The sequence below is a fragment of the Pipra filicauda genome, unplaced genomic scaffold (genome assembly GCF_003945595.2).
Source record: "Pipra filicauda isolate LSUMZ 115617 unplaced genomic scaffold, ASM394559v2 scaffold30_size5312502_pilon, whole genome shotgun sequence".
NCBI lineage: Eukaryota > Metazoa > Chordata > Aves > Passeriformes > Pipridae > Pipra > Pipra filicauda.
In genome coordinates this window covers 1,298,079-1,324,570 of record NW_024104432.1, presented here as the reverse complement: position 1 = coordinate 1,324,570, position 26,492 = coordinate 1,298,079, and the positions used below count along the sequence as shown (strand labels likewise).

The following is a 26,492-nucleotide window of genomic DNA, read 5'->3' as shown; positions in this document are numbered from 1 at the left end:
GCATGGAATTAAACTTGTAAGATTACTTCAACATGCAAAACACGATGCAAATAAGAGCTGAGGCAGTAAAGCTGAAGTCTAATACCGACTATTTTAGTTGTTCCTTTGAGCATCAGACCTTGTTTGCTCATGACCACACAGCTGAAGTGGAGGCTGCTGGGACCTCCTCTGTTCCTGCCATTTGATCAGCTCTGCAGATCACAGCATCTGCCAGCCAGGTGCATCAGGCACGCTCATGACAAGTGGAAGAGGGACTACATAGCTCTAGCTAGAAGGAGAATTCACTACCATTCTGCTTTGTCTTAAGACATGAAGAGCATTTCCTAGTCATTAAATGTTTAACTCAATGACACTAAGGTTTTCACCATACTTCTTGAATGTGACAGTTGATTATGGGATCAAAATGACTGAAAAAGGAGATTCAGAAGAAATTAAACCACATTCCTGTAACAGGCATGCAGAAAGCTATTTTCAAGTTAGGCATAGAAAATACTTTGAAAAGTAGGTTAATTAGCATTTTCAAAGGACTTCTGAAAACCCGAGACTATTGGACAATGTTGGGATGCCAATGTGGCCTGACAGCCTGCTTACATCTTCAAAGGAACATCTGGACAGATGCATGCAGCAGTAAGAATGAACAAAACAGAGACTATTTGCCTACGGGCAGTAGTTACAGTACTGGACAACTTTAAATGATTCTGTGGATGCTCCAGACAACAGTCATTATTCTCTTGGGGGGGAGAGCCATATAAATATACTGACATGCCTGTGATCCTGGTTAGCAGACTTTAAACTTTGAAGATCAAAAGCCTTCAGGATACACTGCTGGGGAAGAAAGGACGCTGATCTCCTTGACAGATCAGTGGGATGGCATATGGAGGCAGAATGCTGACTCGCTGGATAATATCCTAGCTAGCCGGGACCTTAACTCCTTGGAGACGTTCCCCCCTTTCTTATAGGACCTTAACTGTACTACTGTGCTGGATTCCTCTGAATCGCAGACAGGTATCGCCTTTCCTCGGCAAGCGTGGGGAGGGCGAGGGGGGAAGGTCTCGAAGTCCAGAGATGAGAGGTGCATCCTGCGCCGGGGGCCAGGTACCACGATGGCAGGCGGCGCGCAGGGACCCAACGCGCCCGCGGACGCTCCCCGCGCACCGCCTGCTATCGGCCCCCGGCCCCTTCCCCTCCCTGCGGGGCGGGCTCGGGCCCCGCCGCAGCCTCCCCCCGCGCTCGCCGGTAGGCGGCACCGCCACCCGCCTTCCTCCGCCTCCTCCTCCTCCTCACCTTCGCCGGGCGCCGCGCCGGGTGACCCAGATCGCGGCGGCGGCAGCTCCGTGTCCCTCCCGGCGAGGCAGGACGGCTCGGGACGGCTCGGGAGGGCGGCTGCGCTGCGCCGCGGGGATGTAGCGGCGCGGAGCGGTGAGTGCGCGGCGCCGGTGGGCCCGGCGGCGGCCCCGCGGGTCGCTTAGCGACGGGAGGCGGCTCCGGGCATCGCATCGCAGCACCCTGCGCCGCTTCCCCCCCCTCATCTTCCCTTCCCCGCCCGGCAGTGGGAGCGAAGTTTTGGCCCTTTGAATGCGGGACGCTTCCTGGGAAGACCTTGGGGCGCAAGGAAATTTGGAACCGCTGAGTGGTTTGCGCATTTAGGGTATTTTTAGCTGATTTTTAATTTTTTTATTTTTTTATTTTTTTTTTTTTTACTGCCCCATCCTTTGTAATTGGGCAGGAGGAGGGCGGCGCTGGGCGGCCGACAGGCGCGCGGCTCTGCGGCTCCGCAGTGGGCTCCGCGCCCTGCCCTGCCTTGCCCCGCAGCCAGACTGCCCTGACCCGCAGCCCACCCTGCGCGGTCCCGCCGGCTTGGCTTGCCCCGCCGCACCTGCCCTGGAGTCTGTGCGCCTCAGTGACACCAACATGTGCACACGATAATGATGACTTCTTTTTTTCGTGGCGTTCTCTTCTTCCCTGCCTCCCCTTCATCCCCCGCATGGTCATTGTGTATTGAAGTTACGCTTGCTCCCGAGTTTAGTCCAGGATTGATGTCTGTAGTCTTTGATGTTTCCCTTTGTCCTTGCCGTTTCTGGTTTTCTTATAATTTCTTTTAAAATGGTAAAAGAGTAGCGAAAGTCTGTGTCAGAATGGGGGCGGCGTGCCGGGGGGGGGAAGGGGGGCGACGCTGGAGAGGGAAGAACAACACCTTTGTCCCAATTCAGTCAACTCAACAGTCAGATCACAACAAGCTGGGTTTTTTGTGACAAAGGCATTTGAAACAAAGGAGCCATTTTTGAAACTGGAAGAAATTTATTTTGTGGTTTGCATGCTTTAATAAATCCAGGTTTTCATTCTTTTCTTTTCTGCATCCCCATGCCCCACCATCCCACCCCTCCACTATTGTAATGTATCCTAAAATGCCATAGAAGAAATAGCATCTCTAAAATCCTGCATCATCCCTATGCACTACAGCAGCTTACGCATTGCCTTCTGTTTCAAACATTTCATTGCGTGTTTTTAGAGAATGTTGTTTTGTACTGGTAGATCAATGAATAGTTGAATCAATTGAGTGTGCTTGTGATAAAAACATCTTGTCTCCCTAAGAACAGAACAGCAAAAGACTCCTTATGTATTATAATTTGGTAGGTGTTGCATACTTATGTCTGTTTAGCAAAGTGCAAGTTCAGATGAGACTTGCTGATTCTTAGGAGACCCTGCTTTTCTCTGACTGTCTTAAAAAATGTGGGCTACCGCACTGCCAAACCAAACCAGTGGAGTCTAGAAATATCTTTTGACTTGTTCAATTATCATAATTTGCATGTCATTTTAAGCAATCATTTCAACTAAAACAAATGCAAAACTACATTGCTCTAACAATTGACTTATCAAGGCTAATAGAAGCTCAGAGACAGGAAGCCTATGATTTTCGGGAGTGAAATCATGTGACAGCATCAGATGCTGTATGTGTCACTCTAAACAAAAAATGGACAGAAAATAATCCTGGGAAAGCACCAAACAATGGAAAAACTGTGCAACAGAATGAATTTGTTAACTTTCCTGCTGGTTCACTGATAATACAGTAAAACATGTTCTGCTAGTGTAAAAACCTGCTACAGCTGAGCACATAACAAAGTGCCTACGAATCCTTTGCCTGCTCAGCTCTTGAGACAGGGCTTTATTAACCATGGGACAGCATCATATTAGCTGCACTGACGTGTGTGAACCCAAGAATTTCCTTTGATCAAACATCTTTCTGTTGCTCTTGACGAGGAATTACAGCCCCTTCGGCTAAGCAGAGAACTTGTACTTGCAGTTAATCTGTGATCAGCTATTAACCAATTAAAAAAAAAATCTGTTCAATTATACAGTTAGGGCATAAAAACTATACAGAGTCAGGTGAGCTTTATTTTTCCCAAGGGGTCATTTGAAGTCTTAGCAGAAAAATTGCAAGAAGAACAAGCTTGGGTTACCTGGAGATCAAATCTTGTTGGATTTAATGCCCTCTGGCTCATGAGACTACTTTTTTTTTTTTTTTTAAATGAACATCTGCTCAGCCTTCTTGATTGGAAAACTTCTTTTATTTAAAATCCTTTACTGGTAATGGAGGGCAAAGGACTGTGTGAAATATGTTACTCTCATACAATGCAAGCTTTGGGAAGGAGGTGTGAAGAGTAAACTCCAGAATAAGGTTTACTGGAATACTGAGAAGGAAGCCAGGTGGTAAGAATCCAAGCAGGAAAGAAGGATAAAGTAGAGAAAAATAAAATGAAAAATGAGCCTGATGTAAAGAGATGTGGATAATGTTTATGTTAGCGCAGGACTGTGGCTGTGGTTCAGGCTTAACATCCTCAGCGTCCGTCTAACATGATATGAGCTCGAGTATTGAGCAGTGCTATACTGTGGGATTTGCCAAGCCTGAGCCAGAGGTGGAAATGCTGCTTGTTCCTGCCAGGCAGTGGAAAGAGAAGACTGACAACAGAGGCTGCGGGAGCAGCTTCCCAAATCACTTCTTATGGTATGTGGGACTGCATGAGCACTCCTTTTCAAGGCAAAGCAAGCATTTTGGTGGCAAACTGACCTGTTTGACTTTGCCTTGAGACAAACTATGAATATGTTTACACTAGTGATTTGGCTCACATCCAGCTTGAGTATCTGAAACATTCCCTGAAAACCATCTCCAGTTGCCTTGTGGTAGTTAAGGTCTCAGGGCAGTCTCGCTACAAGAGACCCGAACTCTCCCATTGAAACTAAACCAGGACTTCCACTTTGGGAGCATTCCCATTCAATTACTGAGTCCTGTGCGAAAGACATTGGTTTCTTCAAAGTACCTCTCAGCTGTAATCGAGTGAGCAGTTCTCATCCACTTTAGCATAAAACCGGTGAAGACCCCCACACCAGTTTTTTTAGCTTGAAACATTTCTGGCAGTTTGTTCCGGGGTGCTGTGTCCTATTTCCCTGAAAAATGTGAGCAAACACTTCTCAGCTTTCTGTTACAGCTGAGAGGCCCTTCAAAAAGATAGTTTCTAGCATTACAGTAGGTATAGTACTTACTACATAGGAGTGAATATATATGAGTGAAACTAATCCATTGGGCATGGTGTTTTTTACATGTCCTAATCTGTCTGCAGATCCTCAAGCTGAGCACTCCATCTTGCTTCAGACGGATACAGTCACAAACATAAAAAGGAGCCTGGGGAATAGGAGAAATACAGGAGGTGCAAAGACTGGAATTGAAAACAATTGACAGTGTAAGCATGTGAAATTGCAAATTGTTAGAGCAGATTTAGGAGGTGCAATATACTGTGGTCCTCATGACTATATCTATAGGAAACTGTGTACCTGTGAGATCTCCCCTCTCTGGTGATATTGTACCTAGAATTACTTCACAGGCATTTTTAGTCCAGTTGTCCCTGCCTTTTTGTTCTTCACCTCACTTTGTTGGCTTCGTGGAGCACCTGAGAATAAATAGGAGGAACTATTCTGGGAGCACATCAACTGCAACCCAGCATTTAGTCCCAGGGACCAGATTGGAGCTACTCCAGCATCTGTATAGGGTGTTTTGTTTAAAAACAAGCAGCCTTTCCCCAATCTAGATGGTTTCAATTTCAAGTGCTTGGCAGGACTTTTTTCCTTGGCAGAGGCACTTCTGTTGGTCTGTGCTCTGCACTGATGTAGCTGTACCTTCAGCAGTAGTTCTGTATTTTGCTTTTCTGGGGAAAGATACTGAGATAGAGAGATTAAAGGGCAGGACCAAACCCAAAAATATTATTTATACCAAGTCCTGTCTCCACAGCATTCTGTGTCATCCTGCTAACTCAGTCATTGATGTCTTCTGATGGTGCATAAGAAGGAAAGGCAGCTTCTGTAAAGAAGGCTTGTTTAGGACTGTGTGCAATCAGCTATCAGTTTCACAAACACAAGAGTTATTCCTTAGCATATGTACGCCATCTGCCATGTGTGCCCATATTGTATGTCTATGTCTGTCACAAGTGAACCAATAAGTTTCCTAGGACTCCAAAATCATAACACTGTTGGGGTCAGCATATTGAGCAAGCGCTTGTGTGGCCAATTACAGATTGCACTGATAATGAACAGAAGTTTTCCGCTGGTTTTATGTTCTTCTTTCTCTTTTTAGTCATCTTATATATTTGAAAAATAAAGATAAATCCCTACCTTTCATTGTCTTCCAGGATGACTTTGGTATTGAGATTTGTCCGTGGTGTAGCAACACCATTTGTTACTACACTCATAATACTTGCACAATCATGTGGGCGTGCAGGTGATATGAATTGGGCCCCTTAGTACAACACTGTCCTGTGGTCATGGAAACGGTAGTCCTCCTCCATAGCTCTGGTAGGCAGTTATAAGAGCAAGTCTCTTATTCCCTCTCCCACTCTGATTTCACAAAGCCATATCCATATCAACATTGACTTGGATGTGTGCCATCAAACAGGTTGTGCCTCTGAAACACTAAGATCAATGCGGAGTTTGTTAATTTTGGGCTTACTAGGCCTTCATGCTGTCAGTGTTAAAGCAGCCTGAGGAGAACAGATTGGCTGAAGGAGGAAAAGAGGAGTTCTTCCTGAACCATGTGAAGAAGGGAAGAGGAGTGGGAAAAGGAAAGGAATGGTGGTGCTCCCAGAAGACGATATGGAAAACAGGACATACCAGAGCGCAAATTAAGACAAGGCCACGCAATCTACTCCCAGCTCTTTCATGCAGGCTATGACATTATCTCCAAGAATCTGAGACAGTCACGTTCTTCTTTGAACCTCATTTGTCCTGAGCAACATGTGCTATATCATACAAGTTACTGCCTCAAGGATAAGATCAATTCACATTAATGAACTATTATATCTGCTGCAAGTATTCTGGAAACTTGTTTTATTTTCTTTTAGAAGTTTTTCTATCACTTTACACTTATGGGGTAAATGGTAGGACTATAAAAAAAAAAGTATGCTCACTTTTCTAAGTAGAGACACTGAAGGAAGAAGACTTTGTGTTGCATTTTGTTAAGAATAAACCCATTATGGCAGTCCTGTCAATCATCCTGTCCTAGTTTGTATTTCTCCTGGCTCTGCTTTGTTGTTCTTCCCCTGGGTGATGTTGTTACAGGAAGAGTTTCCAATGGTCTTCATATCTCTCTTTTTTCTTTCCACATTGTCTTGTCCCGCCTTTCCAGTTTGCTGCTATCAAATCTTTGCCAGTATCCTTTTCTGTTTGAGACTGGGCACCTAAAAGAAAGTAAACATTTGGTAGGACCAGGCAGGAAGTGGAGAGGGAAGGAGAGCACCAGAGCACCTTGTACTTCCTTTGTCACTCACCTTTTCCCTGCTTGGTTGAGAAAGTACATTTTGTGCAATTACCACATAAAAATGGTTCCTGTACCATGCTTCAAAGTGTGCTTCATAGGTCTTGCTCACTAGCTGGTATAACTTCATTGACCTTCAGACCATTCTTTCCACCTTTACCTTTTGCAGATCTTCATCAGCTTTTTTTCTTACTTAGTCATGTTAGAGTGGTGGTTGTGTTGCTGTATCCCTCCTTTCTATGAATCTCCCTGTCACCAAACTCTATCATAGCTTTCTTTCTCCACTGCCTATAGAAGCAGCGCTTGATTTTGATGCTACTTGGAGTTATCTTAAGCTACAGTAGGGTGAAGTGAGTCTTAATGCACTTTTACAGTTGTTCACAACCCTTGTTAATAGAAACTAAAATTTCTTAAGATACTTGTGAGTCTTCCAAGTTGAAGAGTCAACTGGTAGCTGCTGGTACATAGGCCTGTCTGGATAACAGATTTGAGAAGATACCCTAAAGCGATGTGGGTTTTTTTTTACCATGTTGCCATTCAAAACTTTTCCTTAAAGAAGGGCTTAAATCTGTTTCAACCAAAACATGGAGTTTGCAGTATATATTGGAGAAACTTAAGAAACATTTTCTGTTTTTCATGTTAAAATAGATTATTTCTTCCCCTTCTCCTCACCCCAGGCATTGAAAAAAACAGAACAATCTGCCTTGCATATGTCCTTCTGGGCAGAAAATGCATAACCAGAGATTCAAGCAAGGTCATGTACCTGGAGTTGTCCTGATTTCCTTCCTCCTGGGATGCAGAACATCTCACTGAGCAGCAAACAGGAGATAAAATAGTAGGCCATGAAGTTTGCAAAAAAACTGCAGTGGGATTTTAGGTCCTTCTGTCCACTGATTAAGTATGTTGCTCATTTATTGTGGTCTCTCTGCAGACTGCAGGACTCCAGGCAGCTAACAGCTGGTGCATAACACTTGCTGTAGGATGCCCTTGGTTTCACAAATGTGATGCTTTGTGACATCATCTAACTGGCTTACTGCATGGGAGATCATCATTCTTGAATCCTGTGTTAGGGAAAAGTTTGTCTGTAAAACCACAGAAGGAAATGCAGAAACTCTCATGTACCTAACTTGCCCTACTCTTGCATGACTGTGTCTCAGAGCTCTGTGGAAAAGTTGTCATTCCCATGCCGAAGTAATTTGGCGCAATGTTGAGAAAATGGCACCACATGGAGTAATTTTTTGTTAGATCAGTATGAATTGTGTCTGATCTTCACCAGGTTCCTGGATAAATAAATTACTTTATGCTCCTTTAACCTGAAAGCTGAGTTTGGACGTAGACCTGACACCTCTGGTGTCTTTGTCTTAACTTCTTTTTTTTTTTTTTTTTTTGGGGTGGGGAGGGGTGTCAGCAAACTAAATCTCAAAGTCCTTAGTTTTACATGCTTTCAGGCTGATGCTTGGTGTGGGCTTGTATTAATCTGATGGCTGAGTTCACTCTGCTTGGTCCAAGCAAATATAATGGTAGATGGAAAGGTAGGGAAAGGATAGAGCAAGCATCTCTGGTGTAATTCCATTGGCATTGCAGATCTGCATGTGACCCATTGGATGGAAAGATGTTCCTTCCCCACAAACTACTGTTTGTTAGGAATTGGTAGAGCTCTAAAGCAAATCTAGACTTCAGTTAATTTTGGTGGCAAGGGAATACATCCTCTTTGCCTTTTAACTTGTACTCTCCACTCATCTTCAGGCAATGAGGTGGAAACCAAGAAGGGAAGGCAAATGCGCATCAGTCATTCGCTTTTGAAAATAGTAATTTTGGTTTTTTTCCATGAAGCTTTTGCAGTAATTAGTCTGAGAGCTAACCAGGCAGCATTTTTGGATTTTATGCATCTAGCCTTGTAGGATTTATTCTAAACTTGATGGAATGTTGCTATGAAGTGTGATGTTTTATTTAGAACAGACTTCCTTGAAATTCAAGCTGTTGTACAGTGTGTCTGGAAGCAGAGCAAGTGGGCCAGAAACTTTGCACTGCAAACCATGTAGACATGTATGAGCCACCCAGATGATGCTGCTGTTGTCCTAGGTGAACTCAGCAGCCAAATGAAAGTTCATGAGAGGGGGCTAAAAATTATACCATTTTATAATATATGAAGGAGGGGGGTGGAGGAAGTTGCTGTGGGTTGAAGGCTGTTTTCAAGTATGACACTTCATTTTTAGCTGATATGTCATCTACTCTGTTCTCTTCCATGTAAAATACACTTTCCTCAATATGTAAGGTGAGCTTGTTAAGAGTGGAAACACTATAGATGGAGATAACACTTGGATGCTTTAATTCTGTTGAATTTAGGCATCTGACAACATTTCTAGAAGTTTACAGTTCTCTGGGGTGTGGAAAGCTTCCTGTGTTTTTTAACTTCGTATTTATTATTAGAAATAGAATGTACCCAGCAAAGTCTTCACTGGTAACCTGAAGTGACTTCATGTAGTTTTGTCCTCCACATCTTTCAACATTGTAATAGAGCAGAGCTAATAGAAATTGATAGAAGTATTACCACAGTTCTGCATGCGAAGCGTGTCTGTATGCATGAACATCTCCTTTGTTGAATTTCTGGGATATAGTTTGCTTTGAACAGTCAGGTAGAGAGCCATAGCCTTCTCTTTTAAGGGGCAGAGATCAATCATAAAAGGTGGAGATGCTTCTACAACTCTGAATTCTGGTTTGATGTTATCTTCATTAAACTGTAGGTTATCACTGAACAAAAATCTGTGGAGGAATTGCATTGTGTAGACTGAATTGGGTGGTGTTAGAGGTAACCTGCCATGTGAGACTTGATAAGTGAATTTTCTTGAAGCCAGATACAATCCTACATAACTGCCTCTTACAGGTATTGCAAGACCCTCTTGATCCTTCGTTGTTGTATATCAGGGATGCTATTTACCGTTTTAAAGAGGCAGTAATGGTGCTAAGGTAGAACTACAAAATTAGAGACTTTCAAAGCATTGTTCTGTAGCTTGAGAGAAAGTGGGGGTTTTTTGCTCTCCCACCCCCCAACTCTGCTTTTAAGCTTTTATTCAGGGCTCTTTTTATTGCTTAATTGTGTTGTACGTGCTCATGCTCACAGGACTAAAATTCAGTTAAATTTTACTTCACATCTAGCCTTTCCTTCACTCTCCTAGTGAAATACTGAAATGGAAAATGTCAACCAGTGATGGAGATAAGGAGGGGAAAAAATTTTATTACCTGTGACAGTGTGACTGAAGTCAAGTCTTGCTTAGTAACATCATCAATCAAGTGTGACATTTTGTTCCAAGACTTTCTTCTAAAGAGTGTTTTACATTGAGTACAGCCTCATCATGGGCACATGGAAATGAAAATATCCTTCTGTACTGAGATGAAAAACTAAGCTCAAACAAAACAGGCATCCACTGTTGATCTTTAAGGTGAGTCCTAGCAGTGGCTGCATCCACTGGTGTCAGGCAAAGCAGCTTCTGAGCCGAAACAAAGTGCTTTTGCACTCCATGGAACTGCCATTCGAGGCAATCTGTTCTTGGGAGCTTTTTCACCAATAGAGCCATTTCCCAGGATGCATTCTGAGTTGGAGAAGTCTGAGCAGTGTTCTTGCTATAGCATTCAAAGACCTATAAATGACTATGCTGCAATTGAGATGGTTGAAGTTCCTCTGGTTTTACTGGGTTTTTTAATACACTTGAAGGGACTTTTATGCCACCTTTGGGCATGAATGCAAGCTGGAAGATGCAGATAGGTATATATCTACTCCATGGACAGCCTGATAAACAATATTTCCTGAGAATTAGAATGGCTTACCAAACTGGAGTCCTAGAGTTGTTGGGGATTTATTTGTATCTGGGGGTTTTGTGTGCTACATTGATACTGGCAGGCCTCTTGGAGACTCTCATTTTTGAGTTGTACAACCCTTATAATGATTTGGTTTTGGTCAAATTGTATGGTGGAGGCTTCTGAGTGGGAGTGGAGGGGAGAGATAAGATAGAGCGAATGATTTTGTTCCATCCTAAAGCTAAACTTGTTTCTTGGGAAACACTAAAAAGTATATAGGAATTTAGTGAGAAGTTGGTAAGTCTTAAACTGATAAAAGAGCAGGGACTTGGGCACCATATCTGTTGTATCTCGATAGCACTATAGTACTGTGAGTACTTGGGTATAACTCAGGTTATCTGAGATCTTCCTGTAAAAGTGACCATGGGGGAAGCAGAGAATAAAAGGCTGAAATAGACATTAGAGTATCTCCAGTCCAACCTCCTGCCCACATCAGGGTCAGCTCTGCGGTCAGGCTTCTCAGGCCTTCATTCAGCTGGGACTCGAAACCTCAAAGAATAGAGACTGCACAGTCTCACTGGGAAACCTGTGCCGCTGTCTGACTGTCCTATTCAGGAAAAATTTTTGCCTTGTATCCAGGCTGAACCTCTCCTGTTTAGGTTTCTGTCTGTTGTTTTTAGTCTTCCTGCCCTGCACTGCTATGAAGAATCCATCTAAGACTTCTCAGTGATGTCCCTGTAGCACTGGAGGTGCTGTTACGTCCCTCCAAAGCTGTCTCTGCCTGGGGCTGAACAAACCCATCTCCCCCCCCCTCCTCTGCCATCTCAGTGGCCTCTGCTTAACTCTCTTCAATTTATTGATGTCTTTTGTGTATTGCTGGAGCCTCAAACTAGACAGTGTCTAAATATGGCCCAGAGTGCTGAGCAGAGGAAGATAATCTCTTCCTTCAATCTACTTACTGGCCGTGTTTGTGTTCATGCAGCCCAGAGTGCTGTTGTCTGTCTTTGCATACTGCTGGCTTGCTGCCAGCTTGCTATCCTGCAGGACCTCAAGGGACATTTCATAATGTGTGTCAGCTATTCTTCCCCTTTCTAATTCTAGTTATCGCAGGTTGGTGTTTGAGATACAGAAGCACTAACATTCCCTTCAGAAAAAAAAAAAAAGAGGAATATACAGAGGCAAAACTCTTTTGCTGATGTAAGGCTCAAGCCTATTGTCCCTCACAGATTAATACATGCAGGTTTTTGAGGTAAATGAGGGATAGGTGGTGACCCGGGATACTGCTGGAAAGATAAGTTGCAGCCTGAAATCAACATAATGATGGTGGCATTCAGAAAACCATACTTTGAAACTGTAACAACTAAACTTAAAAATAAATTACTGGGCTTTGGGGTTTTTTGGTAATCTAAGGATCCACATAAACAAAGTTCTATATTCAGCCTACTCATATTAATGGTTCCAACAATTTTTCTCTTCAGCACAGATACTCTTTCTTTATAATTGGAATATAACCCTTCTAAGTGTTTGCAATATGCCAGCTTGCAAAACAAATATTGTGACGGAAGCTACCTTGGATTTATATTTTACTCTGAAAATATGGTGATTTATATTAAATAACACAACTTTTCTCTTCAGCTGTATCTTCAGCTTTCTAGAAGACAAACAAAGCAAATTCTGAGCTTCAAATAAAGAGGTGACTTTTAAGGCTTACTCTTCATTTCTTTGAGCTTCCAGCAACTGTTAACCTTTCAGATTGATGCATGTTTTACTGTACTACCAAAAAAATCATAGAGTCACAAGAAATTCCAATAGTTTGATGTTTATTTAAGGACTATTTAAGGACTATTTAAGGACTATTTATTTAAGGATTCAGTTATATTTTGAGGCAGAGTTTGCAATAGTTTTGCAGTTCTATGTGATTACAGTAGTACTGCTTCTCTTCCAAGAAAAGCTGTGGTTAGTTTTAGGAGGGAAAACTGTTGTCTTGTTTAAAATAAACTGGATGAAACAATTGGCAATGAATTGGTATGTGGGTGTGGTGTTGGAGGGAGAAGGAAACTGCTTTGTAGAAGTGGTGTGGTACAGGATAAAATCCTGCAAGCCGAGAACTTGAGTGTATGGGACATCCAAACTGTGTCCTTGCTCCATCATTCTCAATCTAGAGCCTTACAACATGGATCACTCTCTTCAGACTTCAAACATTGAGTCAAGAGGTTTTCTGTAGTGGATCTGTATTGTTGGTGCAAGCTACTTCTAGAGAGTTAGTGGAAGATAGCTGACAAAGTCAGACATACTTGTCTTTAAACTTACTTCAGCTGCATGACTTAAAATCAGAAAAGGCTGAAAATCTGACTACAAAAGGATAAGAAAAGTATCTTGTAGGTACCTTAGTGAGAAAATGTGTGCATAGCATGAAGCTGGAACATTTTCTTAAGCTCTAGAAAAACACAGCTAAAGTTCAGACAAGTAAAATCATATAAAAGTGCAAATTTGGGCTCTGGGTTGTGAGTGGATGCTGTTTCCAATAGGTTGCTCCCTACAGGGCACCTGCTGGCTCTGGGTGTCCCACTGAGAGTCTGGCACTTTTTGACAAAAGTGATATTTGAGAAGTGCATGAAGGAGGCTGGAAGTCAAGTCCTTCTCCCTGACCAAAAATGGAGGGGTGGGGGAGGGAGGAGGGGACGGTTTGTTTGTTTTCTGTTGTCTTTTTTCTAAACACATCTAATACAATTGACTTTTTGGATAAACTCTGAAGTGTTGATAGAACATGTTATCCTGAGCTATAGCTGCTCTTCCTGTTTACTGAGATGCTGGAAGTTTCACTTATGAGAAATCTGTTACATATTGAGATAAAGAGACTGGTGGAAATTTGGTCTTGTGGCTCTATAGGTTTTTGAATAGTTGAACTTAATCAGCTGTGAATTGTGGTAACAGTCTTTCTAAAGAGTTTAAACACTGTTTTCTTCACGGAAAATCTTTGCTGAATTCCCCTAGAGATTCACTTATGGAGATATATGGAAATAGGGAATCCTGCCCTCCAGTCCTACTTGTTTGAAGATGACTGTAAATTCTCAACTTCTGATTTGGCTTCCCAGTCTAACCTGGATGCGAATAGCTTAGTGCCACATGTGTGTGTGTCCACAAAAGTGAATTGTTGCAAGAATCGCAGAGCACAGCACTGATTTTTTATCTCTACTTAGCAGACTACAGCATTTAGAAAGCCTGTCTACCACACATAAAAAGTAAACTTTTTACCTTATGAACCAAGACAGCAGCATAGATTCTCTGTGCGTCTGCTTGAGCTGGAAGTCTTGCCTCTAGGTCTTGAAGCCTTCTTGTTAACAGAGTCAGGTGGAATTTGATTGCGTTGAGCCCCAGTGGAAACTGCTTTTGAGGCCATGGCCTTCCTATGGGCCTGGTTATTATCTGGGCCTGTGCTATAGGGAACTGGCTGTTGAACATGCAGAGTGAACTGTTCCTCTCCAAACTGAAAGGCTTCAGTATTGATTTCTGTGGCATCAGGACTTCAGCTGTAAAGTTTCTTTCTCATGACTTTCCCACACACATTTTAATTAAAAGGGAGAGAATAACAAAAATTATTCTTGTAATTCCAAGGGTGTGCTTTTAAAGAGATCCAAAATTGGCACTTTCAACCATTTGTCATGCTTGTTTTGTCACTTAGTTTTTTGCTCTTTCTTTGCAACCAGTGACCTTCCTTTGAGTTTAGCTTTCTGGGAAGAAGACAAGGGTGTATGAACAGCTTTTCATTCACTCATGGCTGGGCTTCACGAATGAAGATTTGGGAAGGGCTCTACCCACGTTTGCTACAAGCGCGTTGGTGGCTAAAAAGGCCAATACAAGATAGACACGTCCAGTTGCAAAAGGCACAGCAGAAAGACTCCTTAGGTGGTAAATTCTGCAGGGCATGATTCCTTCTGTGTTGTCTTTTCTCCTCGAGAGTGATCCTGCGTGCGTTCTCAAAAGCATCAGCAGCGTTATAGATGGTGTGTCTCCAGGCCTCCCGATTGGAGGCCAGAGTAGACCAGTTATGTTGATCAATGTGGCCAAGGCTGAGATGTTGTTTCAGGGAGTCCTTGTATATTCTCTTTGGGGCTCCTCTCATGCGGCAGCCAGTGGCAAGTTCACCATAAAGCAGGATCTTAGGGAGGCGGTGCTCCTTCATCCTGGAGACGTGTCCTGCCCAACGTACCTGTTCTCAGCAACATGGCCTCAATACTTGTGACTGCTGCTTATTCTAGAACAGATGTATTGGTCACATAATCTGAGCAGTGGATGTTTAGAATTGTACGGAGACAGCGTTGATGGAAGCGTTCTGGGAGACGCAGGTGGTGGCGGTAGATGACCCATGGTTCAGGTCCGTATAACAGAGTAGACAGCACAATGGCTCTGTAAACACTGATCTTTGTACTTTTCTTCAAGTGTTTACTTCACTAAACTCTTTTATGGAGTTTTCCGAAAGCACTATATGCCTTTGCTAACCTGTTGTCTATCTCTCCATCAATCTTACCATCCAAGGAGATGAGACTACCCAGGTAATTGAACAGCTACATTGACTTAAAATACAGTTTTTGAAACAGTCTAATTTTTAATGAGCATTCAAAATGAATTTATAATTGGCTGTAGCTGGTAACTGTTCTTGCAGGGAGGGTATCTGGAGGCTCCATGCCACACTTGGATGAACTGGTTCTGGAGTTCAAGCAAGTTGAACTTCTTTTCCCTTTAAAGCAGTAGTAAAGCAGCATAATTTTCAGCAAGTATCTTGATCAGAATCAAGAGGGAGCTGACCTTGGAGGCTGAGGCCAGCTCACATTTTTAGAGGGGGTTGATCTGACAGCTCGTGGCAATTCTGGCATGTCCTTTATACTGATGCCCTTATGGGTCAAATTTTGTGTTGGAGCTTCCTTTGTTCAAGTTGATGCTAAAACGCTGAGACTCAGCTGTGAGAATTTTTCACAAACTGTATCTTTTAAACAGCAAATTATTAGACTGGGGAAGGGGAGCAGGTTACATCCTCTCCAGTTTTTGCCTATCTCCTGCGCTCCCTGTGCTTTCTACAATAGAAGACCTATCAAAAGCTCTATCAGGAAGTGTTAGGAGCCTGCCTACTGTGTTCATTAATGAACTCCCGGAGTTTGATGTTAGCATCTCTCTACCCTTGCAAGCAGGTGTCACTGCAGCCAGCACCAATTACAGCTGTATTCAGGGGACAGCAACATGATTCAGCCAGTCAAAACCAATATAAATGAATGAAGCTTTCACAGTTCAGGGATTATATATTTTTAGCAAGCTGTACGTGATGTAATGCAACAAGATAGCTGCATTTTTCTGAACTTAAATGCTTGTTCTGTTCCTGTCAGCAAGCAATAACAGAATGTGAAACTTACAAGTAACAAAGGGGAAAGTGTATGAGAACAAGGTAGGGCAAGAAGATTTTTATCCCATCAGTGCCGATAGGTCCTGGAGAAGAAAATAGATTTGAGGTTCTCTAGATTTATAACTTTCTGACAAAAGAGGTCAAATTTCTTAAGGCTTTCAGTACTTTTCAGCATGCTGCATGCAGTGCTAATGGAAAACAGGCTCTTAAATGATTTCTTCGCAGCTTTTACTCAGGTCTTCATGTGTGGTTTGTACTAGTACAGAGCTTGAAAGTGTGGTCTTGTTCCCTTTAAGTCTTGGATTAAGCTGTCCCAACAGCAGACACATGTAGCAGTAGCTGTTTTCTGGCAAGTAAAGAAATTAAAAATGTTTTATTACCTTTTACAGGATATTAAGTACAGTAATCTGAGAAGTCTGCATCTTTTAGTCAAATATCACCTGTAAGTGAATACTTCATTTCAGAAACATGAAGTAAAGAAGTGGTGACCAGGGAGAGTCTGCAGTACTGGGTTATATTTATAATGTTTCTTCATTATTTCTTCCAGTTCTCCTCTACTGGGACTAACTAGTAATCATAATGAATATTAACTGTAGGACACCTGATCTCAGAACCGATGGGCAACCTGATCAACTCTATTTTAAGATCTCATATGTATCATTTAATATAGTTGGTCACCAGGAAAATTGATTACTCAATATCTCTTGTAGTGAATTAAATCAGGATCAGTATTATCTCTTTGCTTACATTCTACTTTTACCCAAGGTCTCCAAGTGCTGTTGGAAATTCTGGCAAACAGAGGACTTTTAACAGCAGAGTGAACCGAGTGTCTCTTGAAACTGCCACTTGGAAACTGCTGTGAACCAAACAGGTATTTGAAGAACACAAGAAGCGTTTGAAATTGTCTGGATGTTTCTTCAAGCTTTCTCACCTTTTTCTGTATTCTCATTCAAGTTTTTTACTTCTCTGAAAAGAGACATAGGTAGTATAGTCTGGCCAAAGTATGTGCACAGGCTGAAGTGTGAACAAATTATGATTTTTCATTTTGTTTTTGTTGACATGAGAGCTTTTTAACATCTTTCCCATGTATTTCCATAGATGTTTGTTTCAAGAGCCATTTAGACAACTGAAATATCACTTTTTTTTCTATTAGTAAATAAGTCTCAATTCTATTTCTACAGCACCAATATCCCCTCCAAAGAAGAAGTCATCAATAGATTACAGCTCTAGCAACACAAACCAAACCATCACTATGAAGCACTTCCTGAGGTAACTGTTCTGTATTTTTTCAGAAGTGTTAAATTATTCTGATTAATGCTGCAGTGAATTAAGTGTTTTTACTGTTACAAGTATTACAGAAGGTGTAAACTAGATCATAGAAGATTGCTTTCTGTTCACCTAGATCTCGCTATTTAATTAAAGCTATTTTAATTTAAATTTTCCTTTCCAGTTTTTTATAGAAGAAAAGAATGTGTCAACTGTCTTGTGGGATTGGAGCAGTGATGTATCAAATATGTGAGGGGAAAATAGGGGAAATAGTAATGTAGAACAGTACTTGAAAAATTATGGGCTTTTGCTTTCCCATTTTTGTCTACTGTCTGGATTTTTGGAGTGTTATTTGTGAAAGCAGAGAAGGGGAAATGTTTGGTGAAGAGGTGCAAGTGTTTTTGAAGCTGATCATGTTCAGTTTGGGGGAGAAGTGTCAATTACTTGCTCCTACATATGACTTGCAGTTGTTTCTCCATAAACCAGGGGTAGAGTGAAGGACTCGAGAGACAACAGCTATAGGTGCAGAAAGCCCATGTTGTCTTTGTTCTCTAGTCAATGGAGAGAGCTGAGCACTTCTCAAAATTAATACAGATCAAGAGCCTAATTTATGTATAAACCAAAGAAATCATAATCTGTCTGGATGAGAGAAACCTTTTCAAGAGAGCTAAAACATATGCTTCTGTATAGAGCATCTGTCACTATATTTTTCTCCCTTTTTAGACTGTTTACAGCAGAGAGTCTTATACACTATGGATATTAGCATCATTACTTCTAGGCTAATCATCTGTAATGACTTTGCTGCCAAGCCAGACTTGACTTAAGCATTTCTGTGGAGTGTTTGGGTCAGCTTCCTCAGGTATCCTGAGCCAGCTGCAAAAGGACGCTGTAAGCAGGACATATACAGGCCAAAAGTATAAAGCAAATATTTGTTTGCTAACATCCACAAAAGACAGATAAGATTGAATGAGCTAAACATTAGTGTACTTACCACCCTGATAGGCACCAGCCAGGAGGGAAAGAATTGGCCTTGCAAGTGGCTCATGCCTTGGGTGGTCCCAAGTCTTCCACCAGCTCCATTGATATAGGTCCAGTGAGCTGACAGTTCACAACTAACCTGGATAACATCCCTGTGGTGCTTTTTCCCTTTATAATTTTATATTGTCTCATTCTGGAGCCTTCCTTCTGGGATCCTGCTAATCATTTCCATCTCAGCAGTCCTGCCTCTATAATTTTTACCTTTTTTTCTCTGTACAGACTTATTCAGCAGCCTGACCCAACGTCACAAATTGGTGCCGTAAGGGATTTGGGTCATGAGTCCTGCATAAAGTAGACTCTACCATCCTGTGAGTGGGGTGAGAGCCTCTGGCTGGGGTTGCAGAGGGTGTTACAGCTTGCTCCCATAGTGATCTGGGATTTCCTGAGCATAAAATAATTTTGATCCCCCCTGATGGAGATGCTGAGCTGCTGCCAACTTCTAAACTGCTATCTCTCCTCCTGTTAAACTACCTGTTCTGCTCACCTTTGTCTGTCCTGGCCCCTTGGTGATTTTTCCATGTTGGAGAAAGTGTGCTGTTTTGGAGGCTGTCTTGAAGAAACTGCCTCCTGCTTCTCTTTATGGTATTTCTGAAGTCAGTGAATCCTAAAAGATTTGAGAAGTCTTGGTGGTGTTGGATTCTCTTAAAAGAGAATAAAGTAGATATTCTGAAAAAAATTGCTTATCTAAATAGCCCAGTCCAGGACTTTGTTGTGGAAAGTCCAGTATTCCAAATGCTGAACAGGAAGTTGGACTAAGGAATGGGGAAGAGGGAGAATACAAAGCACCTAAAATAGGAAAATACTGTTGAAATAGGGAACCTATTTCTGTTTACTTACGAGCATCTGGATTTTCTTATTTTATGTTAATCCTTTGACATGAACTGATAAGAGTACTCTCCTCATAATTTGTCAATATAGAAGAAAAACAGAGATTAAAAAGTAAGCTGGGGTCATACTGGGGATAGTGATTTCTGTTATATGTGTTGCAGCCTGTGGTTGCAGGTTTGTGTGATGAAGAATAAGGCAATGAAGGGCGGAGCTGCAGGGACATATACATGTGAGGCAAGGATATTAAGTCTCCCAGCTTGGAAATCAGCTGGAAAATAAACAAGTTAATATATATTGTGTCCCCTGATGTTTGTCCATTACTACTAGCAGCAGCCACCTGAGAGCTTAAAGTGTTCTTAACTGTTTGTGAAGATCAAATGCAAGGCTGGGTGTTGTGTGCTGATGGCAAAGGCTGCTCAGTGGCACAGTGTTTTCCTTGTTGCACAACATGGAGCAGACACTGGACTAGTTGATGCTGATGGCAGAGATTATCTCTACATTTGAAACCAGTGAGCTTCTTAGTTAAACCTGCTCAAACTGCAAGTCATCTTGTTAATTGCAACATGGAAAATGCCATAAAATGGACGGAGAGAGGAACAGGGCTTTTATCTGTGAAGTTAAAATAACCTCAACTTCGCTTTCTAAGTAGTGGCAGTACTTTCCCTGAAGCAACTTCATGTAGCATGTATTTGCCTGGACACCCAAGGAGGACTTTGAACAGTGGCTTTCAAATCCAGCTTGATGTAAGAGAAAGCTCTTACCTATAGGCAGACTTGCCACTCAGCTCTGAGTTAAGTTTGTCAACTGGAGACACACTGTAGTCTCTGGTTTTTACTGGAGCTGGTCTTCTAAACAAAACACTACAGTTGTGAATACAGTAATTACTCATGTAATGTATGTTGTTGTGAATAATGTAATTACTCATTAGTGTAATTTGCATGCTACTTTTGCTGTGCCTACTACTCATCTGTTGGACCTTTGACATGACTTTTTAGAATCAGCTTGACATCTCCTGTTTCTCTTTTGACAGTCTGTTTTGTGTTTAATATTACTGAATTGTCTTTTTCTTCCTCCCCCCGCCCTAACCTTTCAATTTAAGAAGACTTGTTTAGTGTTCTACCATTCTGTGTTTGGTAAGGTTGAAAGACACCTCTGGAAATCAAATCCTATCGCATTGCTCAAAGCAAGGTCAGCTATATCAAGTTACTTGAGGCTGCATCCAGTCACATTTTGAGCATCTCCAACGATGGAGATTCTGCAGCCTCTCTGAACAACCTGTTCCTTTTGTTTAGAATCCTAGGTGTGTTATGATCAGGTTCTTCAAAATTATTAGAAATGCCTCTGCCCAAATTAAAGTGCAAATGAGACTGTATGCCAAAGCAATAGTATGGATTGTTATTTAACATTAAATGCAAGGTAGAGATAGAAAGAAATAGGAAAAAGAGAGAAACAGGGTAGAGAAAGAGAGTGACAGAGAGACAGATTAAGTAAAAAAAAAGTACGACCACTCCATGGATTCTGACAGCATCCTGTTGATCCTCTTCTTATGGTCTTCTCAGGGGTGAGAGTCACAGTTTTGTCGAAGTGATGGTTGCGGTCTGGATCTCTCAAGGGAAGCCCACGTTGGTGAGGGAAAAAGCCCCATGTGGTGATGGAAGAAGCCCAACATAGTGAGGGAAGAAACCCAAGTGTGGTTAGGGAGGAAGCCTCTGGTGGTAAGGGAAGTCCCATGTATTTATTATGCATAATAATACATAATAAACATTTAGGAACATCCCTGGTACCTCCACTAGGACAGGGAGTTTTTCACTGGATGATGTAATACTGGATCACTGGATGTTTTCTGAGTTTTTGACACCTTCTGAGATGTTAGAGCTGCCTAATGTTACATCAGTGCATTGAATAATGATTGAGTCCATTATGGCCCATTATGGCCTGTCAGCAGAGATGAATATCTTCAGGCTACATGTGAATTGTTGCAGTAGTTCCCCAGAGGGGAGTTATCATAGCTAAGTCATTTGTGTAAGGACAAAGAAACACTACCCTGCCTTGCAGGACTTGCCTCTTTCCTTACCTTGTTCAACATGCAGCTTGTAGCCTGAGGTGTCGAGTGTGCATGCCTATAGCATCTGGGCGGTTCCTTCAAACATAATCAGCTTGCATCTCGGTTGTCTGAGCCATCAGCATTCCAGTCTCTCACAGCTGTGGATATATCCTTCTCCTGGGATGATTGGACAATAGTACCACCTTTATCTTATCTCAGTTATTTACCTTATCATGGTCCAAATTAGTAGGTGTGGGCTTTGGGTGAGCAGTTGCTTCTTTGCAGAATTTGCTACAGTGGATAAAAGTCTTTCAGTGGTTTTGACAATGTTTAAGCCATTAACCAATTTCAGTCTCTCAAAAGGTTGGAAAAGACTTTTAAGATCATGCAATCCAACCATTAACCCAGCACTGTCAAGTCCACCACTAAGCCATGTCCTCTGAGTGCGACATCTACGTGTCCTTTAAGTACCTCCAGGAATGGTGATTCTACCACTACCCTGGGCAGCCTGTTCCAATGCTTGACAATTCTTTTGGTGAAGAAATTTTTCATAATTTTCAATCTAAACATTACCTGTTACAACATGAAGCCATTTCCTATTGTCCTGTCACTTGTTACTTGGGAGAAGAGAACGACTTCCACCTGGCTACAACCTCCTTTCACACAGCTGTAGAGAGTGATGAGGTCTCCCCAGAACCTCTTTTTCTCTAGGCTAAACAACCCCAACTCCCCCAGACACTCCTCACAGGACTCGTGCTCCAGACCCTTCACCAGCTTTGTTGCCCTCCTTTGAACATGCTCCAGTGCCTCAATGTCCTTCTTGTAGTGAGGTGCCCAAAATTGAACACAGGATTCAAGGTGTGGCCTAACCAGTGCCAAGTACAGAGGGACAATCACTGCCCTGGTCCTGCTGGCCACACTATTGCTGATACAGGCTAGGATGCCATTGGCCTTCTTGGCCACCTGGGCACACTGCAGACTCAAGTTCAGCCACTGTTGGCCAAAACCCCCAGATCCTTTTCCATCAGGCAGCTTTCCAACCACTCTTCCTGCAGCCTGTAGCATTGCCTGGAATTGTTGTGACCCAAGCACAGGACCCAGTACTTGGTCTTGTTGAACGTTATACGGTTGGCATCAGCTCATTGATCCAGCTTCTCTAGATACCTCTGCAGAACCTTCCTACCCTCTAGAAGATCAACATTCCCACCCAACTTGATTGGAAAAGGAGAAGCTTTTATTAAACAGACAGTCTAGTAGTTGGAATAACTCTAAATCCTTGAATTTAGACTCTTGTGCTCATAGCTCTAATTCAAGGTGATGTCCAAATGAAAAGAGCTGGTTTAGGTTTCTTTTCCTTCTCAGCTTGCTCTGATATTAATTATTCCTGAAATCTGAAATATTACTTATGAAATAATAAAACTGTTTCTCAGTTAAATACTTAATCTTTCAGTGCTTTTTTTTGTAAAGGGGTTTTGTGGAGTCTGTCAGTGACAATTCCACTTTGACTTTAATTTATCTTTAGCAACTGAAATAATAACAACTTGGAGAGCCAACTGTAGCAGACAGTTAGATTTTCTTCAGTAAACCCTAGAAACTTGACACCCTCTCTTGATCTACTGCAAAAGAATCTCAAAGCACTAGCAGAATTTTAGCATAAGGTCTGTTACTGGAGTCATATCAGATAAAATGAAAATCAAATCAGCAAACAGCAAGAGAAGCAAAGTGAGAAAAGCTGCTGTTAAAAACTATTCTTATGTCTTCCTTAGTTGCCACGGTGACTTGCTTTCATGTCTAAATGAGGAGATAAGGTGGATTTCAGTTGTCAAGTCTGCAAAGGCACAGAATGAAAACAATTTCTTGTGTTTTAAAGGAGGTGATAGCAGGTCTGCCTATGGCAGAAATGGTGATTGGTACATTACTTCTTGGTTGACGTTGTATATACACTGTAAGTTACGCACATAAACCAAAGACAGTCAAGATAAATAAGCTCCTCGCTTGCTTACTCACCTATTTGGACACCTTATCAGCCATAACTAGTTTGATTTCTCAAACTGTAATCAGAATTCTCAGAAAGGAAATACTCCTGTAATCCACTCTTTTCTGAACTGAGTATGTCCTTCAGGAAAAATAGTTGTGTAAGAATCTTTACTATCCGTATGACCTGAAACAGGACACACAGGAAAGAAAATGATGTGTAAGTAGATTCAGTGACTTCTTTTCATTCTTTTAAACTACTGGATTTGATGTTGGGGTATTTTTGGTTGGTTTTGGGAGTTTACTTGCTTCCCTCCCAATTTTAAGTCCAGTAAGTAGCACTGAGTATCTAGCTGAAGTTTTCATTTTACCCAAAGTATTTGTGTTTGTTACTGACTCTGAAAATACTAAGGTTCTGAAATTACTGGGGGAGGGAATAAGCACCTTCTATTTTATTAGTTTCAAAACTGTTGCACAGTAATTGATCTCTACTTTCCTTCAAGAGGTATTTCATGTTGCATTATACATACATCTTGTTATTTAGGTGAACAGGTAATGGAGGAAAGAGCTTCACAGAAAAACTAGGTAACTTTGGAAACCTTTGCTCAGTTTTGCTTCTGCCAGTTTATATGGAGAATGCTATCTAGAGCCAGTCACCCTGAAATAAAAAGACAGACTTCATGAAAATGTGACGTCATAATGTCACTGGAGAGAGATGTAAATTCTAATAACCATCGCATGTGCTGTTCCTGTCACAATGAAAACATCAGATGGCTAGTCAAGGGCAAACATTGAGAACCCCTTATTGAGAACCACTTGTGTACTTCCCTTCACACCTTTAGGGTGTGAAACAACAAGCTCAGCGTTCTCTGCTTCTTGCTGCCTCATGCTTTCTTTCCCCAGACAGATCAGCACATGCTGTGGAGAACAGAAGCACTGTGAATGTAGCATCAATACTCTTACTTTTTGACTCTAAATTTCTCCATGTCTTGCAAGGATCCTAACAATTGTAGAAACCCCTTTCTTCATCCCCTTCCTCACAGAGGAGAGCTCTCCAGAACCTCTGCTGAGCCCCATTATTGCTGATAGAGATGGGTTGCTTAATCGTTTTTTTCGTAGAGCATCCTTGGCAAGGGAACTGGCTGTTCATTTGGCCTGTGCACATCAGCATCTTATTGTGCAGTTCTTTCTTTGTTTTACTTGAATAAATGTTCATATACTGTTGAAATGCAACTATGAATATATGTGGGTCTATACAACAGCTTGTAATACAGAGGAAGAAGGCGCTTGTATTGAAATGGGAAAGAGCAGAGTGTGAGTCTCTGAGGAATGCCTTAATTTCTATAATATTTCTGTTTTTAAACCCCACCTCAGGATCTGAAATCATACTGTACATGACCACACAAACTGTTTTCTGTGCTGCAAGGGCAAGAGGGGGGAAAAAACCACAAAGCAGCCAACCAACCAACAACAAAAACAACAAACAAGAACAACAGAAGAGATTGACTGGAGAGGAGTTTTGGAATTGGACACTAAAACAAACCAGAAGTTAATGCCACTGTGCTGTAGTCAAACACATGGCTCATGCTGTACTTTCATGGGAGTTGTTTTTCATGATGCACTGTGTTTTGTTTTATAGCTGCCAGTGTCTCAATTTTGCACGCACTGAAGTGCATAGTGGCTAGCAGAAAACTTGTCTTACCTAATCACTAGTGTACTTTTATTACAGGACTTCTGCAAGCAAGAGGTGCCTTTTATAAAGAGCTTGTGTTACTTTTTATGCCTTTCATGTTGCAAATGGAAGATTTCAACTAGTGTAAGCCTGAGATGGATGAGTAGTAGAAAACTGAAGGTACCCACAAAGGCTAACTTTCTTCTAGTCAAAACTAGTGTGTATTTGTTTGATTAGTAATAGCTGATATTTTAGTGAATCACAGATGTAGTGTTTATGTGCTGTAGCGTCATGCTTTTAGTAGATGCATTTTTATTAACCTTTATGCAAACCACAGCCAAAGCAGAACTTTAGTGGGGAAAGTGGTTGCAACTATATGCTCACAACACTATCCCATCTGGAGTTTTTCCTTTGATTTGCAGATCTGTCATTGAGCCTAAGGCAGAAACACATAATTCAAATGCACTTAATACCTTCCCTGCTCACTCCCCCCCCAAACTTATGCACATCACACAATACGGTACTCAAAACCTTGTATTTAAATAAATGGGTTCAGTCCTGGAGGCAACTAAGTATAGACATGAACTTCCTTAAAGGACATGAATTTTTGGGGAGCTACCTAGCTCATTAGAAGGAAATCTTATTACATGGACTGTTGACATGAAGTTAAGTGACTCTGAGTCTTTCCTCTCATTTTTTCTTATAAATGAGCTCTCTCTGTGGTTGCTCTATCCTAACCTTTGAAAAGAAAGCAGACCTAAAGAAAATAACTCTAATTTCTATTACAAATATATGATGAAAACTCAGAACTTTGTTTTACCATACTCCACCTTTCAGCTTGGCATTTTTCTCTTGTGTTTGTTTTTCTGTGCCTTCAGCCTGACTACAGAGCTGAGTTGTGTTGAGGAAGCCAAGGGATGGCTATTCTTCGAATTCTTCAGGGATGGTAGACTAGTCAAAGCTATAAAGGTTGATATCAAACGTCTGTTGGAAAACCAAAATGTCCAGTGTTAACCTATAGGGTTTTCTGAGCCACTATTAAAGGTTACAGTTGACTTAATGTGAGATTGACTCTTTAACAGACATATATCCTAAGAACAGGTTGGATGGGGCTTTGAGCAGCTTGGTCTAGTGGAAGGTGTCCCTGCCTATGCCATGGCTGTTGGAACAAGATATCTTTAAGGCCCTTTCCAACCCAAACCATTCTATGATGATTCTGTGATTCTACTTCTAACTATTGAAAACTTAAAGAATGGCTGTTGGTTGATGATGGCTTTGTCTCCTGGTAACCGGTCTTGTTCTTAATACTGAAGGCGATAACCTGCTGTAAAACACAAATTAACTCCTCACAGTAGTGTGTTCTGGCACGTCGTGCGGCAGGGATGAGGGGATGTTTTGGTGTCAGCACCTGAAAGTTTTTTTTGTCTAAAACTTGAATAAACCATGGGACTGATTTCTCATTCACTTTGTATCTAAAATAGTGGCTTCCCATTGCATAAAACCAAGGGGGTTTGCCTGCATGCAGGCATTTGGGAGTGCTAAGTGAATTAACTAAAAGTGTGAAGATAAAGTGGATGCTTTTAAAGCATGTTAAGTACTTGTGTTGATGCTTTCCATTTAGACATAAAATGTCTTTAGTTCCCTTAGCTTAATCCCTCTTCAAAGATGATTAAACTAAAGT

At 41.7% G+C, this 26,492-nt stretch overlaps 1 protein-coding gene across 2 annotated transcripts in view; it reads left to right on the top strand.

The window, feature by feature from the left end:
- Window positions 1-1,265: 1,265 nt before the first annotated feature.
- The window catches only part of ELMOD1 (ELMO domain containing 1), a 46,317-nt gene continuing 21,090 nt past the window's right edge, over window positions 1,266-26,492 (top strand). The window contains exons 1-3 of one of the 2 annotated variants that reach the window (XM_027712749.2): window positions 1,266-1,419; window positions 16,755-16,860; window positions 17,171-17,258. In XM_027712749.2, the coding sequence (XP_027568550.1) occupies window positions 17,242-17,258 (17 nt within the window). In that variant the 5' untranslated portion in view covers window positions 1,266-1,419; window positions 16,755-16,860; window positions 17,171-17,241. Of the gene's footprint in view, window positions 1,420-16,754; window positions 16,861-17,170; window positions 17,259-24,868; window positions 24,992-26,492 lie in introns of those variants that run through there. The other variant, XM_039383457.1, reaches the window with a different exon arrangement.